Raw genomic sequence first — 19351 nt, 5'->3', positions numbered from 1 at the left:
GGCCCGGGGTCTTTGGGGAGGTAAAACGGTTCTGTGAAACCTGCCCGGAGTGTCAGCTTACCGCACCCCTGGCACACTTTCGCAGTCCGTTGGTACCGTTACCCATTATAGAAGTCCCTTTTGAACGGATAGGGATGGATCTGGTGGGGCCCCTCGTAAAGTCCGCTCGAGGGCACCAACACATCCTAGTGATCGTTGACTATGCCACCCGGTATCCCGAGGCGATACCTCTCAGACATACTGCGGCGAAGCTTATAGCTCGGGAGTTGTTTGCTGTGTTCTGCCGGGTGGGGTTGCCCAAGGAGATCCTTACGGATCAGGGGACCCCATTCATGTCTAAAGTGACCAAAGAGCTATGCCGGCTACTCCAGATCAAGCAGTTGCGTACGTCTGTGTATCATCCTCAAACGGACGGTTTAGTGGAGCGATTCAATAAAACCCTGAAAACCATGCTCAAAAGGGTGATCTCCAAAGACGGGAAGGACTGGGATATGATGCTTCCCTATTTGATGTTTGCCATCCGAGAGGTGCCACAGGCATCCACGGGGTTTTCGCCTTTTGAGTTGTTATACGGGCGACATCCCCGGGGATTGTTGGACCTGGCAAAGGAAACATGGGAGCAAGAGCCCACCCCCCATAAAAGTGTGATTGAACACATTTTAGGAATGCAGAACCGCATAAGCGCGGTCATGCCAATTGTGAAGGAGCATTTACAGGAGGCTCAGGCCGCGCAAAGCGGCCGCTACAATAGACAAGCCACCGTGCGGACCTTTAAACCCGGAGATCGGGTGTTGGTATTAATCCCCACGGCGGAGAGTAAATTCCTGGCTCAGTGGCAAGGCCCCTACGAGATAAAGGAAAGAAGCGGGGTGGTCAACTATAAGGTATTGCAGCCCGGTAGGCGGAAACCAGAACAAATATACCATGTCAACCTGTTAAAACCTTGGCAGGAACGGGAAAGCCTGATGGTTGTTTTTTCCCCATCTCCCTCCTCTTCGGGTCGTTCACATCCGGCTCCAGCGACCTCCGGAGAGGACGAACCGGAAGTAAGGATTGGAGAAGCCCTCACCAAGCAACAGAGGCGAGAGGCCAGACGGCTGGTTCAGCAGAACCCCGATGTCTTCTCCGAGCTGCCTGGTAGGACAAGTCTGATACGACATGACATTGTCACCGAGCCTCACCTGAAGGTACGCCTGAAGTCATACCGGGTACCGGAGGCTCGAAGACAAGCCATATCAGAAGAAGTGAAGACAATGCTACGCCTAGGGGTCATCGAAAAATCCCGGAGTGAATGGGCTAGTCCCATTGTCCTAATACCAAAACCCGATGGCTCCTTAAGGTTCTGCAATGACTTTAGGAGATTGAAGGAAATATCCAAGTTCAATCTCTACCCCATGCCCCGGGTGGATGAGCTGATTGATAGGCTGGGACAGGCGCGATATTTCACCACGCTCGATCTGACCAAGGGGTACTGGCAGGTGCCACTGACGGAGTCCGCCAAGGAGAAAACCGCGTTTCTTACGCCGGAGGGTCTCTTCCACTATGTTGTCTTGCCTTTTGGGTTACACGGCGCTCCAGCCACGTTCCAGAGGTTGATGGACTTGGTGCTGGAACCCCACCAGGCGTATGTATCAGCGTACCTTGATGACATCATTATTTACAGCTCCGAGTGGCAGACCCACTTGGACCAGGTACAAGCGGTGGTGAACGCGCTCCGAACAGCCGGATTGACAGCCAATCCCAAGAAATGTGCGTTGGGACTCACGGAAGCCCGCTACTTGGGCTACGTAATAGGCCAAGGAGTGATTAAGCCCCAAATTAACAAAGTTGAGGCGATCCAGAAGTGGCCTAGACCCCTGACCACGAAGCAGGTTAGGGCTTTCCTGGGTATTGTGGGGTACTACAGGAGGTTTGTAAAGAATTTTGCGGGACTATCGGCCCCCTTGACGGACCTTCTCAAAGGCAAGAAGTCCGTCATGGTGCGCTGGACTCCGCAGGCCGAGGACTCCTTCCGGGCCTTGAAGGGGGTCCTGTGCGGACAGCCCGTTCTTGTCAACCCTGATTTCCGGAAGGAGTTTATAGTACAGACTGACGCCTCTGAGGTCAGCCTGGGGGCAGTGCTGTCTCAGGTGGTTCAGGGGGAGGAACACCCCGTCACCTTCTTGAGTAGGAAGCTCACCCCTCCCGAGCGGAATTATAGCGTAGTGGAGAAGGAGTGCCTGGCGATTAAGTGGGCCTTGGAGTCCCTACGCTATTACCTGCTGGGACGGCAGTTTCGCTTGGTGACTGATCACTCTCCGCTGGTCTGGATGCGGTCCGCCAAGGAACGGAATGCCCGGGTTACCCGGTGGTTCCTTTCTCTGCAGAACTTCTGTTTTACGGTTGAACACCGGGTCGGTAGGTTGCAGGGCAACGCCGATGCCTTGTCCCGCGGCCCGTGTTTGCTGGCGGGAGTTCAACCCCGCGCGCTTGAACTGAGGGGGGGGGTATGTGAGACTGTGACCGGGCTGGTCCATGACGGCCGGTACGTCTCGCCCCGTTTGTGCTCCCTCCATGTATAGTAAGCAACTCCACTCCAGGGTTAATCCTGTTTCCCTACAGGCGGAAAGGAGGGTTAAAAGGAAACAGGAACATGGGCGTGGGCTCTTAGTGTGTGAGGGAGTGAACACAACTCCCTGAGTCTCTGCCGGAGAAACAAGTCTGTACTGTATTGGACTTTTTGGTTTGTGCAATAAACCGTGTGCTGTGACCCTTGGTGCCTGGATCCCATGTATTCTGCCGCGCAGCCGACCACGCTACCTCAAAGCAATGACAGAGGTAAAATGTTTTTTGTAAGTCTTCACAAGGTCGGCACACACTGTTCGTGGTATGTTGGCCCATTCCTCCGGTTGGCGCACACTGTTGGTGTATGTTGGTCCATTCCTCCATGCAGATCGCCTCTCGAGCAGTGATGTTTTAGGTCGGTTCCTGGGCAACACGGACTTTCAACTTCCTCCACAGGTTTTCTATGGGGTTGAGATCTGGAGACTGGCTAGGCCACTCCTGGACCTTCATATGCTTCTTATGAAGCCACTGCGTCGTTGCCCTAGCGATGTGCTTGGGATCATTATCATGCTGAAATACCCAGCTACTTTTCCTCTTCAATGCCCTTACTGATGGAAGGAGGTTTGCACTCAAAATCACACGATACATGGTCCCATTCATTCTTTCATGTACACGGATCAGTCGTCCCTTTGCAGAGAAACAGTCCCAAAGCATGATGTGGCCACCCACATGCTTCACAGTAGGTATGGTGTTCTTTGGATGCAACTCAGCATTCTGTCTCCTCCAAACACGACGAGTTGTGTTTCTACCAAACAGTTCTACTTTGGTTTCATCAGACCATATGACATTCTACTAATACTCTTCTGTATAATCCAAATGCTCTCTAGGAAACTTCAGATGAGCCCGGACATGTACTGGCATAAACAGGGGAACACGTCTGGCACTGCAGGATCTGAGTCCCTGCCGGCGTAGTGTATTACTGATGGTAGCCTTTGTTACGATGGTCCCAGCTCTACGCAGGTCATTCACTAGGTCCCCCCATGTGGCTCTGAGATTTTTGCTTACCGTTCTTGTGATCACTTTGACCCCACGGGGTGAGATCTTGCATGGAGCCCCAGATCCAGGGAGATTGTCAGTGGTCTTGTATGTCTTCCATTTTCTTATTATTGCTCCCGCAGTTGATTTCATCACACCAAGCTGCTTGCCTATTGCAGATTCAGTCTTCCCAGCCTGGTGCAGGGCTACAATTTCATTTCTGGTGTCCTTCAACAGCTCTTTGGTCTTCACCATAGTGGAGGTGGAGTGTGACTGTTTGAGGTTGTGGACAGGTGTCTTTTATACTGATAAGTTCAAACAGGAGCCATTACTACAGGTAATGAGTGGAGGACAGAGGAGCCTGTTACCAAAGAAGTTACAGGTCTGTGAGAGCCAGAAATCTTCCATGTTTTTAGGTGACTAAATACGTATTTTCCACCATAATTTGCAAAAAAAATCTTGACAAATCAGACGCGGTGATTTTCTGGATTTGTTTTCTCATTTTCCCTCTCATAGTTGCGGTCACCTATGATGTCAATTACAGGCATATCTCATCTTTATAGGGGGGAGAACTTGCACAATTAGGGGCTGACTAAATACTTATTTTCACCACTTTATATCCTTCTGTAAAGTAGATTAAAGCTGAATAGTCGCTTGAATTAAAATACTTCACCCAAGGATTTGCTGGCGGTGGCGGCTCCGTAACCGCTCGAGATCATTGTTTACCTGAATAAATGTGGCTTCTCTGAAGGCCGAGAGCCGGATCAGAGGCAGATAAGACCCAGATCGCTGCCTGGAAACGCCAGACCCCTAGCAACATGGACGTAGAGGCACAAATACCCATCGCCGCTGCCCCTGAGCCTTTTACTGAAATCACTGGTTTATAAAAGGTAAAATATTTCCTCCAGATTTGATCAGGATTTATAGTAAGCGATGGCCGGTAATACAAAGCTTCATTATACAGGGATAGGAGGTCACCTCCATGGAAAGGCCGCATGTTGGTAAATCTGCATGGAGACCATTCGGAGGATACAGGCCGCCATAAACAGCGCCAGCGCTGCCACCGACATGACGAGGGCCGGCAACTGGAGACGATTCACCAAAAGCTGGACCCTAATAACCGCTCATAGGCATTGGTTCCTGCCTATTAACACCCACAGGAAACAGGTCGCCAGAAACAGCTCCTGCGTCTGCGGAGGATATGGGAAATTTACTGTTGGGAGAGGCTGTTGTGATTTTCATCAGCAAATGGAGAATGAGTTTACAAGCAGATGTATAAAAAGTGCACAGGCTGCCAAAACCAGCGCCCGTCCTCTGCTGAGGGTGCGTGCGGGACAGCGACAGGGGCGGACAAAGGACAAAGGATAGTCTACTACACTAATGTAGGGGAAGTGTATAGACTCACAGATAGGGGCTATCCATGGTATTCTGAAGAAACAGGCTGCCATAAACGACAAATGTACGGCAATGGTGAAAAATGTGAAGGAGGAGAGAGGAGAAAGAAAAGAGGAGGAGAGAGAGGAGAGAGAAAAGAGGAGAGAGAAGAGAGGAGGAGAGAGAAGAGAGAGAAGAGAGGATAGAGGAGAAGTGAGAAGGAGAGAGAGGAAAGAGAAGAGAGGAGGAGAGAGAAAAGAGAGGAGGAGAGAGAAAAGAGAAGAGAGGAGGAGAGAGAAGAGAGGAGGAGAGAGGATAGAGGAGAAGAGAGGAGGAGAGAGAAAAGAGGAGGAGAGAGAGGAGAGAGAAAAGAGGAGAGAGAAGAGAGGAGGAGAGAGAAAAGAGGAGGAGAGAGAAGAGAGAGAAGAGAGGATAGAGGAGAAGAGTGAAGGAGAGAGAGGAAAGAGAAGAGAGGAGGAGAGAGAAGAAAGGAGAGAGGATAGAGGAGAAGACAGGAGTAGAGAGAAAAGAGGAGGAGAGAGAGAAGAGAGGAGGAGAGAGAAGAGAGGAGGAGAGAGAAGAGAGGATAGAGGAGAAGAGAGGGGAGAGGAGAGAGGAGAAGAAAGGAGAGAGAGGAGAGAAGAGGAGAAAGTAGAGAGGACAGAGAAGAAAAAAGAGGAGAGAGAAGAAAGAAGAGAGGGGAGAGGAAAGAGAAGAAAGCAGAAAGAAGAGAAGGAGGAGAGCGAAGGGAAAAGAGAGGAGAAAGAAGAGAGGACAAAGAAGAGAGGAGAAAGAAGAGAGAAGAGGAGAGATGAGAGGAGGGAGAAGAGAGGAGAAAGAAGAGGAGAGAGAAGGGAGGAGAAAGAAGATAGAAGAAAAGGAGAGAAGAGAGGATGAAGAAGAGAGGAGAGTGAAGAAAGAAGAGAGGAGAAACAAGATAAAGAGGAGAGAGAGTCTACTCATCGAATCCGGGCGGCACCGACAGAACTACAAGCCTCGAGAGAGCAGACTGTGCCAACAATACCCCCAGGAGGCTGTGGAGGATGAGGCCAACTTCTTCCTGAGGTGCCCCAAATACTCCACAGTGAGGGACACTCACTTCAGGACACTGTCTGATCTCTTCCCAGACTTCAACTCCATGGAGGAAGAAGAGAAACTTCCCGTACTACTGGGGGAAGAGGAAAGTGCAGTGGTCATAGTGGTGCAATATGTCAGCGCCTGCCACAGACTAAGAGGAGCCTGATATGTCATGGACTTCCATCCTCCTCCCTGGATGATCCTCCAACCCTCACCCTGAAGGAGCCTTTCTCCCCCCACCCTGGACGAACCCTATCCCCGTTTTTACCACTTGCTTTGGCAATGCCAACATGCACTTGGACCTGTCAATAAAGCTATTTTGAATTTGAGAAAGAGAGAGATGCGAGGAGAGAGAACAAAGAAGAGAGAGGAGAGGGAAGAGAGGAGAAAGAAGGAAGAGGAGAGAGAAGAGAGGAGACAGAAGAGAGTAGATAGAAGAAAAGAGAACGAGAGGAGAAAGAAGAAAGTAGAAAGAAGACAGAAGAACGAGAAGAGTGGAGAAAGAAGAAAGGAGAGAGAAGAAAGAAGAGAGAGAAGAGAGGAGAAAGAAGAAAGGAGAGAGAAGAGAGGAGAGAGAAGAAAGGAGAGGAAAGAAAGAAGAGAGTAGAAAGAAGAAAGGAGAGAGAAGAAAGAGGAGAGAGGAGAAAGGAGAGTGAAGAAAGAGGAGAGAGAAGAGAGGAGAAAGGAGAGAGAAGATGGAGATGAGAGGAGAGAGAAGATAGAGAACAGGTACAAGGGAGAGAGGTAAGCGAGAGACGAGAGAGAGGAGGTAGAAAAAAGAAGAGAGAAGAGGGAGAAGTGAGAGAGAGAGAGGTGAGAGAAAGGAAGAGGAGGGAGAAAAGAGGGGAAGGAGTAAAGAGAGAAGGAAAAAGAGAGAAGAGAGATAAAATGAAGAGGAGAGACAGAAAAGAGGAGAGAAAATAGAGGAGAGAAAAGGAAGAAGAGAGGACAGATAGAAAAGAAAGAATGAAGAAGAGAGAGAGAGGGAGGAGAGATTTTGAGAGAGAAGGAAGACGAGAAGAGAGAGAAAAGGAAGAAGAAAAGAGAGAAAAAAAGTGAAGGAAGAAGAGAGGAGAGAGAAAGGAAAAAGAGAGGAGAGAGAAAAGAGAGAAGGAAGAAGAGAGAGAAAAGGAAGAAGAGAGGAGAGAGAGAAAAGAGTGGAGAGAGAAGGAAGAAGAGAAGATAGAGAAAAGAAAGAAGGAAATAGAGAGAAGAGAGATAGAGGGAGGAGAGATTTTGTTAAACACCTATGAGAGAGAGAGGAGAGAGAAAATAGAGAAGGAAGAGAAGAAAGAAAAAAGGAAGAAGAGAAGAGAGAAAAGAGAGAAGGAAGAAGAGAGGAGAGAGAAGAGAGAGGAGAGAGAAAAGGAAGAAGGGAGGAGAGAGAAAAGAGAGAAGGAAGAAAAGAGGAGAGAGAAGAGTGAGAAAGAGATTTTGTTAAACACCTATGAGAGAGAAGACAGAGAAAAGAGAGAAGGATGAAGAGAGGAGAGAGAGAGAGAAGGAAGAAGAGAAAATAGAGAAGGAAGAAGAGAGGAGAGAGAAGAGTGAGAAAGAGATTTTGTTAAACACCTATGAGAGAGAAGACAGAGAGAAGAAAGAGAGAAGGAAGAAGACAGGAGAGAGAGAAGAGAGAAGGAAGAAGAGAGAAGCGAGAGGAGAAAGAGAAGAGAGAAGAAAGAAGAAAGGAGAGAGAAGTGAGAAGAGAGAGAAGAGAGAAGGAAGAAGAGAGGAGAGAGAAGAGTGATAAAGAGATTTTGTTAAACACCTATGAGAGAGAAGACAGAGAGAAGAGAGAGAAGAGAGAAGGAAGAAGAGAGGAGAGAGAATACAGAGAGAAGAGAGAGAAGAGAGGAGAGAGAAGACAGAGAGAAGAGAGAGAAGACAGAGAGAAGAGAGAAGACAGAGAGAAGAGAGAGAAGAGAGAAGGAAGAAGAGAGGAGAGAGAAGCGAGAGGAGAGAGAAGAGAGAAGGAAGAATAGAGGAGAGAGAAGAGTGAAAAAGAGATTTTGTTAAACCTCTATGTTCTCTCGCAGTTTCTCTCTGTGGTTTTCCTCATGTTCATTACTGCATCAAGAAAGCTCCTTCCCAGCAGCAGGGCAGCCCTGATCGGCACACACAGTCAGCGAGTGGAAATGACGGAGTTTAGCATTCATGCGTTTTCCTACAAGCTGCTCATTCACCAACTCAGAGAACAAATTCTGAAAACCCCCCAGGACACAGAGGCCCATACACAGTACGACTGTGACCGGAAGTTTGAGATTTCTTTCTTTTCACCTTCTTGTTTTTCTTAGCTCATCGTCAATGCCTATCAACACCGTCCAAGTATTCACCACCCACAGAATGAAGGAATGAAAACAAATATTGGGGTGTGACTGTCCCAGCAGAGGTGACCCGCGTCCGTAGGCCTGTCAGTAACGAGCCCATGTGGAGCCGGTCTTGCCCCTGCGCTGCCCTCGGTGTGCACAGGACCCCAGTCCGGCACAGGGAGACACGTTAGTTATATAGTATGTCTAGCCTCGCACATCACGCCCAGCATTGTGAAATGGTTACTACTTCTGCTGCGGCTCGTTATATACAGTTTTAGTGAATGCCCGAGCTCAGCAGTCCTCCGCTCACCATTACCGGGGCTGCATTACTTTGCTATTCACATTCTGCCGGCTGCGCTGTGCCACGGATGCTTTCCTCTGGGGGAGATCCATTCTGCGGCTCAGCTCTGTGCCCGCGCTGACAAGTATTTATGCGTCCTCTCTGCCCCGCTTCCCTCTACGGTCGTTCGGCGCACACAGAACGAGGCCCTCAGCTCATAAGAACAGCTTGACTTAACATCCCATGGCTGGAAACGAGTCCCCGCCATGTGCCGCTTTGAAGATCGTCCTCTCTGTCTGGCTCTTCAGATGTCTTGACAAAGCGCGGCCCCTCGCTGGAATGGCGGCGCTCGGCTGTTAAAAGCCCTGCGGCAGGAGAAGGCCCTGGAAATACATTGTGTCACCGTTGAATGTCTCATGACTCGCTCGGGGTTGAAATGTAACTGAACTTCAAACTGAAAAATGAAAAGCCTCATCTGGTCTGTATAAAAGAGCCGGCGCGAGGCGAGGGACCGGCAGGAGCGCCCCCCACACACACCACCGCGACTACCGGAGCAAATAAACAGGAGAAAATCACAACACAAAGGGAAGGGAAGTTGGAGCCGCAGGGATCTGGGGAATTAAAGATTTTGGGGACTTGGTAAAAAAAAAATAAAAAAGAGGTGTGAGGGGGGGAGAGTAAAAAAAAAGGAACTGTCACATTAGGCTCGGCTCATGCCGCCATTGTGAGCCTCATATTGCTACTATCAGGAAGCCAAAACCATGGAAGAATCCAATATACAATAATCGGGGAATTCATGCGCCATTTGGATCCATCAAAGATTGGATCAGGCAAAGTGTCACATCCTAAAAAAAACAAAAAATGTCAGTGTGAACAGAGCCACAGAACTGAAAAATCATCAACATGACCATTAATATTAACCAATCATCAATTATCATAATCAATGGTATTAGTGGGTCCACTGGACCAAAAGTACCACTCACTTGCCTAGTGGAGTGAACTGGATGGGCCGCCGAGGCCTCACTACTGCCACCGGTGGTGGCAGCAGGTACACACGCTGGTGAGCAGCCTGCAGAGGGCAGCCCCAGGGGATCTACAGTACCCCGGCAGCTGGCGCAATGGACACAGTACAGTTTCTGGTGGTAGCAGCAGCAATAGCAAGCCGAGTTGTGGATCCGTCCAGGATGGATGGATGGATGGTTGCAGAGGCAGCGACCGGCGTGGTTACTTGCAACAGCTGGTATTTGGCAGACAGCCAGCATAGATGATAGTAGCAGCAGATAAGGAGTGCACTGAAACAGCGCTACAAATCATCATCAGCAAATACTATACAATACCAGCAGCAGCACAGAGGACCCGAGAACTCGCAACGTTACTAACTCATTGTCCAGGCACCTCCCATAGGGGAAAGGTGCCTTACGTACCTGCAGCCTCTCAGCTGACCTGAGAGGCACTTCCAGGTTAGGGTACAGTGGCCCTTTAAGAGAAGGGGCGTGGGCGCACACACTCTTCGGGCAGAACCAGGAATCCTGTGAAGTGTACACAGTACATTCTAGGAGGCAGCAGCATGGATCGGGGACGGGACAGCCACCACAGGACGTCCGGGCAGGTGAGGGAGGGGGGCAGGACAGTGCAGGGACGTCGGTATGGGCATTAAATCAATTTCCATCCAACATGATCATTAATATTATACTAAACCTTCATTCATTATCAATCATCAATTACATCCTCAGTCATCATCATCACTCATCTTCATGATTACTAACCATAGTCATTGTTTACCCTTAGTGATCATCATCATCAAATAACAATGGATTACCGTCACTTATCTTCCCTCGGCTGCATTCACTTTAAAGGTGATAATGTTGATCGTGTTAATTGATGATGATTGATAATGGGAATTCTGATGATGACTTCGGCCATGTACACACGTTGCGTCTTTTTTCTGTAGCACATGTGGGAAAACCCTACTGTTTTGCAATGATTTTAAAAAACAAATGTGTTGTATAAAATACTAGCGTCTTCTTAAGTGGTAGAGGGGAATATTGGACTCCTTAAGGCTCAACCACCCATAAAAGTTCTAGAATTAGCTACTTTTCATTATCCGCCTTCAAAAAAAGTGAAAAGCATCTATTTTAGATGCTTTTTCAAAAGTTGTTCGCAGTACCACTGATGACCACAAGATGGCGGTGTCCTTCATGTTATGGTCCCTGATTGTAGCTGTCTCCTCCAGTTTCTTGCCCCTCATGCTGTGATTCTTTACCCCTCCAGCAGGCAGTGTTTTACAGCATTGCCAGAAATGAATATCTCACCACTATTTCTGTTTTTAGATGGGGTTTCTAACACGTTTCCAAACTACGACTCTCGGCATTTATATCGAGGCTTGTTAAGAGCCGTAGCTGTGTAAAATCTGCAAACTCAATTTTTGTTTTTTTTTTCAGGGTAACCCATCCATCCATCATGGCATCCGGCCCAGAGCAAGACAACGAGCAAGTGGTCCCTGATAAAGGCGACGAGGATGATGATGTTTTGGCCGTCCAAGCTCGATACCTGCGCAGCCCGTCCCCTACCAAGTGAGTGACATGGAGATGCTCATGTCTGAAAAAGTGATTTTAAAAAAAAATTGCTTTGTGTCGCATTTTCTGAGACCTCCTAATTTTTTTTACGGCACTTACCATACAGATTATTTCTTTTTTTGCATTGGCAAAAGAAGAAATTCAATATGTTTAACATTTCTACAGTTTTTTATATTTTCAATATTTTATTTAAATGTATTTTTGCATTGTGAAAGAAATGTTCAAAATATTTCTACAATTTTTAATATTTGTTCAATTTTTAGAATTTTTTTTTTACATTTTTGCATTGGGAAAAGAAGAAAGATTTAAAATATTTACAATTTCCACAGTTTCTAATATTGTTTTAATGTTTAATCATGTTTTAAAAAATGTTGTATTGGGGAAAAAAAGAGAGATTCAGAATGGATAAAATGTCTAATTTTTTTTTTTATTTTTATTTCTATTTTTTTTACTGTATTTTTGCATCGGGACAGAATTATTCAAAATGTTTACAATTCCTACAATTTTTTTATTTTTAATTTTTTATTTATTTTTGCATTGGGAAAGAACAATTTAAAATGTTTACAATTTCAACAAATTTATTTTTAATTGTTAATATTTTTTTTTATTTTTGGAATGAGACAGAAATATTCAAAATTATTACAATTTCTAAATTTTCTTTTAATGTTTAATATTTTGTTTATTTATTTTTGCATTGGGACAGAAAAATTCAAAATGTTTACAATTTCTAATTTTTCTTTTAATTTTTAAATTTATTTTTGCATTGGGAAAAGAAGAAAGATTTAAAATATTTACAATTTCCACAGATTTTAATATTGTTTTAATTTTTAATTATTTTTTTTAAATGTATTGGAAAAAGAAAAGATTCAAAATGGCTAAAATGTCTACAGTTTTTAATATTTTTTGATAATTCTTTAAAATTTATTTTTGCATTGGGAAAAGAAGCGAGATTCAAGATGTTTTTTTTTCCTGAAGTTTAAAAATGTTATTTATTTTTACACCAGGAAATGTTGAGTCATTTAAAATGTTTATCTAATTTTTTATCTATTTATTTTTGTATCGGGAAAAGGGAATCGATACAAGTTGTTCGGGGTTTTTTTTGCTATAGTTTTAATTTTTTACTTCTTTAAATTGAAAAAAGGGGTTTCAAAACATTTTTTTCTACAGTTTACATTTTTTTTATTTCTTGATTTATTTATTTAGTTTTTTTAAAAAATTGTATTAAGAAAATAGGCGTGATTCAAAATGTTTCTTTGATATAGTGATAATATAGTTTTTATTGGGAAAAGACAGGTGATTCTAATGTTTTTGTTTTTTTACAATTTTAATATCTTATTATTTACTTTTAGTTGTTTGTATTAGGAAAAAGAAAGGTGATCCAAAAAATGTTTTCACCTCTTAATATTTTTGTATTAATTATTATCTTTATATATATATATAAACAAAAAATATTAAGATAAATAATGACACTTTATATATTGTACGTTTTATATATATATATATATATATACTAGAAGGTGGCCCGATTCTACGCATCGGGTATTCTAGAATTTACGTATTGTGTAGTTCATGTATGATTTTTGTTATATATATATATATATATATATATAGATGTTGTTGTGTGTAGTTACCAAGTGTTTGTGTAGGGCGCTGTACATGTTCTGAGTGTCGCAGGGGGTGAGAGCGGTGTTGTATGTGTGTTGCGTGTGTTGCGTTGTTTGTGGAGCGCTGTGTGTCTGTAGCGTTGTGTGTGTGTGTGTGTTGTGCGGTTTGTGTGTGTGTGGTGTGTTTTGGGGGGAGGTATGTTTTGAGCAATGTGTGTGTTGTGCAGTATGTGCGTATATTTGTGTGTGCAGCGTTGTCTGTGTGTGTGGGTGTCTGTGTAGGGCGTTGTTTGTGATTCCTAGTGTGTGTGTGTTGTGCAGTGCGCGTGTGTGTGTGTGTTGGGGGGAGGTGTGCACCTCCCATCGTGCTCCATCCCCCATGCTGCGCACCCCCCATCGTGCTGCATCCCCCATGCTGCGCACTCCCAAACGTGCTCCATCCGCCATGCTGCGCACTCCCAAACGTGGTCCATCCGCCATGCTGCGCACTCCCAAACGTGCTCCATCCGCCATACTGCGCACTCCCCATCGTGCTGCATCCCCCATGCTGCGCACTCCCAAACGTGCTCCATCCGCCATGCTGCGCACTCCCCATCGTGCTCTATCCGCCATGCTGCACACTCCCAAACGTGCTCCATCCGCCATGCTGCGCACTCCCAAACGTGCTCCATCCGCCATGCTGCGCACCCCCTATCATGCTCCATCCGCCATGCTCCGCACTCCCAAACGTGCTCCACCCGCCATGCTGCGCACTCCCAAACGTGCTCCATCCGCCATGCTGCGCACTCCCAAACGTGCTCCATCCGCCATGCTGCGCACTCCCAAACGTGCTCCATCCGCCATGCTGCGCACTCCCAAACGTGCTCCATCCGCCATGCTGCGCACTCCCAAACGTGCTCCATCCGCCATACTGCGCACTCCCCATCGTGCACCATCCGGCATGCTGCGCACTCCCAAACGTGCTCCATCCGCCATGCTGCGCACTCCCAAACGTGCTCCATCCGCCATGCTGCGCACTCCCAAACGTGCTCCATCCGCCATGCTGCGCACTCCCAAACGTGCTCCATCCGCCATGCTGCGCGCTCCCAAACGTGGTCCATCCGCCATGCTGCGCACTCCCAAACGTGCTCCATCCGCCATGCTGCGCACTCCGAAACGTGCTCCATCCGCCATACTGCGCACTCCCAAACGTGCTCCATCCGCAATACTGCGCACTCCCCATCGTGCACCATCCGGCATGCTGCGCACTCCCAAACGTGCTCCATCCGTCATGCTGCGCACTCCCAAACGTGCTCCATCCGTCATGCTGCGCACTCCCAAACGTGCTCCATCCGCCATGCTGCGCACTCCCAAACGTGCTCCATCCGCCATGCTGCGCACCCCCCATCATGCTCCATCCGCTTGGGAGTGCGCAGCATGCCGGATGGTGCACGATGGGGAGTGCGCAGTATGGCGGATGGAGCACGTTTGGGAGTGCGCAGTATGGCGGATGGAGCACGTTTGGGAGTGCGCAGCATGGCGGATGGACCACGTTTGGGAGTGCGCAGCATGGCGGATGGACCACGTTTGGGAGTGCGCAGCATGGGGGATGCAGCACGATGGGGAGTGCGCAGTATGGCGGATGGAGCACGTTTGCTCAGCCTCTTTCCTTCCAGCCTCCCTCAGCATCAGCCTCCCCCTCCCAGCCTTCCCCAAGATCAGCCTCTCTGCTCCCAGCCTCCTCCAGCACGCCGTGCTCCTCTGCCGACACTCACCCACACCCGATCGCATCCACTCACCCACACAACCGATCGCATCCACTCACCCACACAACCGATCGCATCCACTCACACACACCCGATCGCATACACTCACACACACACACACTGATGATATTGCACATACGCGCTGATACTCACAACATCCGGGGATATCACATGCTTCTGGCCATGTGATCCTCCGTCAGGTCCTGGAAGCTCACAGCACAATATCGCCGCCGAGAAGCAAGCGATATCCCAGGATGTTGTGAGTATTTGGATGCGATGTGATGTGTGTGTGTGAGTGAGTGTGATCTGATTTGTGTGTGTATGTGTGTGTGTGTGTGTGCTGTTATGTGTGTGTGTGTGTTCCGCAGCTGCAGGACCTTGATGTGTGGATGTGATGTGATGTGTGTGAGGTGTGTGTGAGAGTGAGTGTGAGCCGGTGTACACTGGTAACTATGATACACATCGGGTAACTAAGGGACCTTAGTTACCCGATGTGTATAATGGTTACCAGCTTTCACGGCCTCCGTTAAGATCCCAGCATCGCAAGGTTATGTCTGGCGCTGCCGGGATCCTGACGGAGCCGGTGTAGAAGCAAGCGATATCCCAGGATGTTGTGATGTGTGAGGTGTGTGTGAGGTGTGTGTGAGAGTGAGTGTGATCTGATGTGTGTGTACTCACCTGGGAATCGGAGCCCCGTGTCAGTTGGGCCACAGCGAGCGTGCATTGCGTGAGGGGGGCGGGGCCTACAGAGAGCCGGGGCGAGAGGCCAATCCGTGTGGGGGGGCGGGGCCATGGCGAGCCCAGCGGCCAATCAGCTTTGTGTCACCGTAAGGACACAATTTCGGAGCATGACAGACAGACAGACAGACAGACAGACAGACAGAATAAGGCAATTATATATATAGATATATATATAAAACGTATATACATATATATATATATATATATATATATACATATATGTATATACATATATATATATATATATATACACAGTACAGACCAAAAGTTTGGACACACCTCATCTCTAGAACAACTGTTAAGAGGAGACTTTGTGCAGCAGCCTTCATGGTAAAATAGCTGCTAGGAAACCACTGCTAAGGACAGGCAACAAGCAGAAGAGACTTGTTTGGGCTAAAGAACACAAGGAATGGACATTAGACCAGTGGAAATCTGTGCTTTGGTCTGATGAGTCCAAATTTGAGATCTTTGGCTCCAACCACCGTGTCTTTGTAGAAAAGGTGAACGGATGGACTCTACATGGCTGGTTTCCACCGTGAAGCATGGAGGAGGAGGTGTGATGGTGTGGGGGGGCTTTGCTGGTGACACTGTTGGGGATTTATTCAAAATTGAAGGCATACTGAACCAGCATGGCTACCACAGCATCCTGCAGCGGCGTGCTATTCCATCCGGTTTGCATTTAGTTGGACCATCATTTATTTTTCAACAGGACAATGACCTCAAACACACCTCCAGGCTGTGTAAGGGCTATGTGACTAAGAAGGAGAGTGATGGGGTGCTACACCAGATGACCTGGCCTCCACAGTCACCAGACCTGAACCCAATCGAGATGGTTTGGGGTGAGCTGGACCTCAGAGTGAAGGCAAAAGGGCCAACAAGTGCTAAGCATCTCTGGGAACTCCTTCAAGACTGTTGGAAAACCATTTCCGATGACTACCTCTTGAAGCTCATCAAGAGAATGCCAAGAGTGTGCAAAGCAGTAATCACAGCAAAAGGTGGCTACTGTGAAGAACCTAGAATATAAGACATATTTTCAGTTGTTTCACACTTTAAGTATTTCATTCCACATGTGTTAATTCATAGTTTTGATGCCTTCAATGTGAATCTACAATTTTCAGAGTCCTGAAAATAAAGAAAACTCTTTGAATGAGAAGGTGTGTCCAAACTTTTGGTTAGTACTGTGTGTGTGTGTGTATATATATTATACTTTATATATATATATATATATATATATATATATATACACTTTTATATATTATTATATATATAGAAAAGGTTATAAAAAATTATACAAAAATTCATTCTGAATCATACCCTCTTCCCAATAAATATGTGTGTATATATATATATATATATATATATATATATATATATATAATATTGGGGAAAGGGTATGTTTTGAAATGAATTTTTGTATAATTTTTTAATACCTTTTTTTAGTTATTTAGTGGCCTTGAACCTGTGATTGTTTGATGGCTTGCACTATATATTACATAATTTAGTAGTACCACCTTATCTCCTACCTTTTGAAAAACAGGTAGAGGGAAAAATTATGTAGTGTGTTGTGGCAAATTTTGACCATGCCCCTAGCCACACCCATTTGACATTTCTTTCTAACCTGACAGCAGCAGATGTCAGAGGGGAGGTGTCAGTGAGGGACATTCAGCAGCGCCTGAGAAAGCAGGGCACAGACCTAAATCCAGGACTGTCCCACTATATCAAGGTCTAGAGATGAGTGGCTCGATTCATAGATGCTGCATTTTTTATGTCTTTCCCCCCTTTATTTGATGCAATATTTTGTAGCAGATGTGAATACAAAAAACTAAAATTTTACAAAAAGGAACGAAAAGCCTGACTTTTTCTTTGCCTCTACAATACAGGTACATAGAAATACACTGCTGTGTACAGATGTATCTCTATGTACCTGTATATTCTGCTTCTGGGTTCACTGCCCGTAATTCAGCTCAAAATTACCAAATTTGGCTTATTGTTAGAGCGGCCACCTGTGAGCTAGAAGATCGCGAGTTAGAGAGCCGAGAGAGCAGAGAGGAGGAGGAGAGTGGTGCATTTAATTCATACATGTGCAGAGAGATGATGGCTCCATCAATGCCCCGATGAGTAAGGAGCCACGGACCTGGTGAGGAGTTGTGATGGAAGTCGAGCCCTGACTGCCGGGACAGCGGGACTGAGCCCTCAATCGGGACAGTCCCGCGGAATCCAGGAGAGTGGAGAGCTATGGTAGTAGTGAAACTGAAAAATGGCTGCCATAGCAACACATTAGCATCCTGATATTAGAGCCAATGGGCGTTATATTCCACCCCCCACTGGGATGGTGCCACTTTTTGATATTGACCACTCCTATCGATGTGAAGTGGGAAGCCCTATCCCGGCCGAGGGTCTCCGACTCCCCTTCAATTGAGTGTGTCCGTGTTGTGCACCCGATGGGATGTGCGACACTTACAACAATGTCCATGGGGATCTTCATCTCGGATTCCGATCCTCGTCACCGACATGTAGGGTGACACATTCACACAAGTCCTTATTGTGAACACCTCAGGATCCGCCCTGTATGGAGCCAGCTCAGCTCCTGAGCCCATTTTATACACCGGTACATGTACGGCAGATGTCAGGAAAGGGTTAAGAAGAATGTTTACACTCATTGACAGCAAGCAGGGAACCCGTATCTAAGGAAAGTGCCTAGTAACGGTCAATATGGCCGCCAACGCATGAGGTGTAATGGACACGACTGTGATTAAGGCACAGTCCTACAGAAAGTGGGATCGTGTATAGGGGATCATCCCGGGTAATAAAAGGGGGTGGCTAATAAAAACGATGCCCCCTAATAGGAGATTCTGGGAGGTCTTACAGGGATTTCTAGCACAAACAAGTTTGGGGGCCATTATTTTACATTTTAGGGCCTCATGTCAGAAAATAATAAAGGTTACCATATACAAAAGCCAGTTACCAATAGCAACCAATCACATTTCAGCTCCTATTTACTTAAGTAGGGTTAAAAAAATAGGTTGTGATCTGATTGGTTGCTATTGGCAACTTCACCGGTTCATGATTGCACTAGTTTCTTTTATAACATAAATCCAAAGGTAGCAAATGTTTTATAATGTAAGTGAAAGAAGGCTGGGACTTGTAGTTCTTTAGCAGACATAAAGCTTCTACCCAATCTGGGAAAAGGATTAAAAATGTAAAATAATAGTTTTTTACATAAACTGCAGCCATATTCTTAAATATAGGGGCAGATAGTTATATTCTTGAACATAGGGGGCAGTATTATAGCAGTTATATTCTTGTACATAGGAGCAGTATTATAGTAGTTATATTCTTGAACATAGGGGGCAGTATTATAGTAGTTATATTCTTGTACATAGGGGTAGTATTATAGTAGTTATATTCTTGTGTATAGGGAGCAGTATTATAGTAGTTATATTCTTGTACATAGGGGCAGTATTATAGTAGTTATATTCTTGTACATAGGGGCAGTATTATAGTAGTTATATTCTTGTACATAGGGGGCAGTATTATAGTAGTTATATTCTTGTACATAGGGGGCAGTATTATAGCAGTTATATTCTTGTACATAGGAGCAGTATTATAGTAGTTATATTCTTGTACATAGGGGGCAGTATTATAGCAGTTATATTCTTGTACATAGGAGCAGTATTATAGTAGTTATATTCTTGTACATAGGGGCAGTATTATAGTAGTTATATTCTTGTACATAGGGGGCAGTATTATAGTAGATATATTCTTGTACATAGGGGCAGTATTATAGTAGTTATATTCTTGTACATAGGGGGCAGTATTATAGTAGTTATATTCTTGTACATAGGGGCAGTATTATAGTAGTTATATTCTTGTACATAGGGGGCAGTATTATAGTAGTTATATTCTTGTACATAGGAGCAGTATTATAGTAGTTATATTCCTGTACATAGGGGCAGTATTATAGTAGTTATATTCTTGTACATAGGGGCAGTATTATAGTAGTTATAGTCCTGTACATAGGGGCAGTATTATAGTAGTTATATTGTTGTACGTAGGGTCAGTATTA

The 19351-nt window shown here is 45.8% G+C and overlaps 1 protein-coding gene across 1 annotated transcript in view; it reads left to right on the top strand.

Moving 5' to 3' along the window:
* STYXL2 (serine/threonine/tyrosine interacting like 2) overlaps positions 1-19351 on the top strand; it is a 93808-nt gene that overhangs the window by 14461 nt on the left and 59996 nt on the right. Inside the window, exon 2 of the mRNA XM_075334914.1 lies at positions 11061-11192. Coding sequence (XP_075191029.1) covers positions 11080-11192 — 113 coding nt within the window. The 5' untranslated portion in view covers positions 11061-11079. The remainder of the gene's footprint in view (positions 1-11060; positions 11193-19351) is intronic.

The sequence above is a fragment of the Anomaloglossus baeobatrachus genome, chromosome 2 (genome assembly GCF_048569485.1).
Source record: "Anomaloglossus baeobatrachus isolate aAnoBae1 chromosome 2, aAnoBae1.hap1, whole genome shotgun sequence".
NCBI lineage: Eukaryota > Metazoa > Chordata > Amphibia > Anura > Aromobatidae > Anomaloglossus > Anomaloglossus baeobatrachus.
Note: the sequence above shows the minus strand (reverse complement) of the source record. Positions and strands in the feature narration are given on the sequence as shown.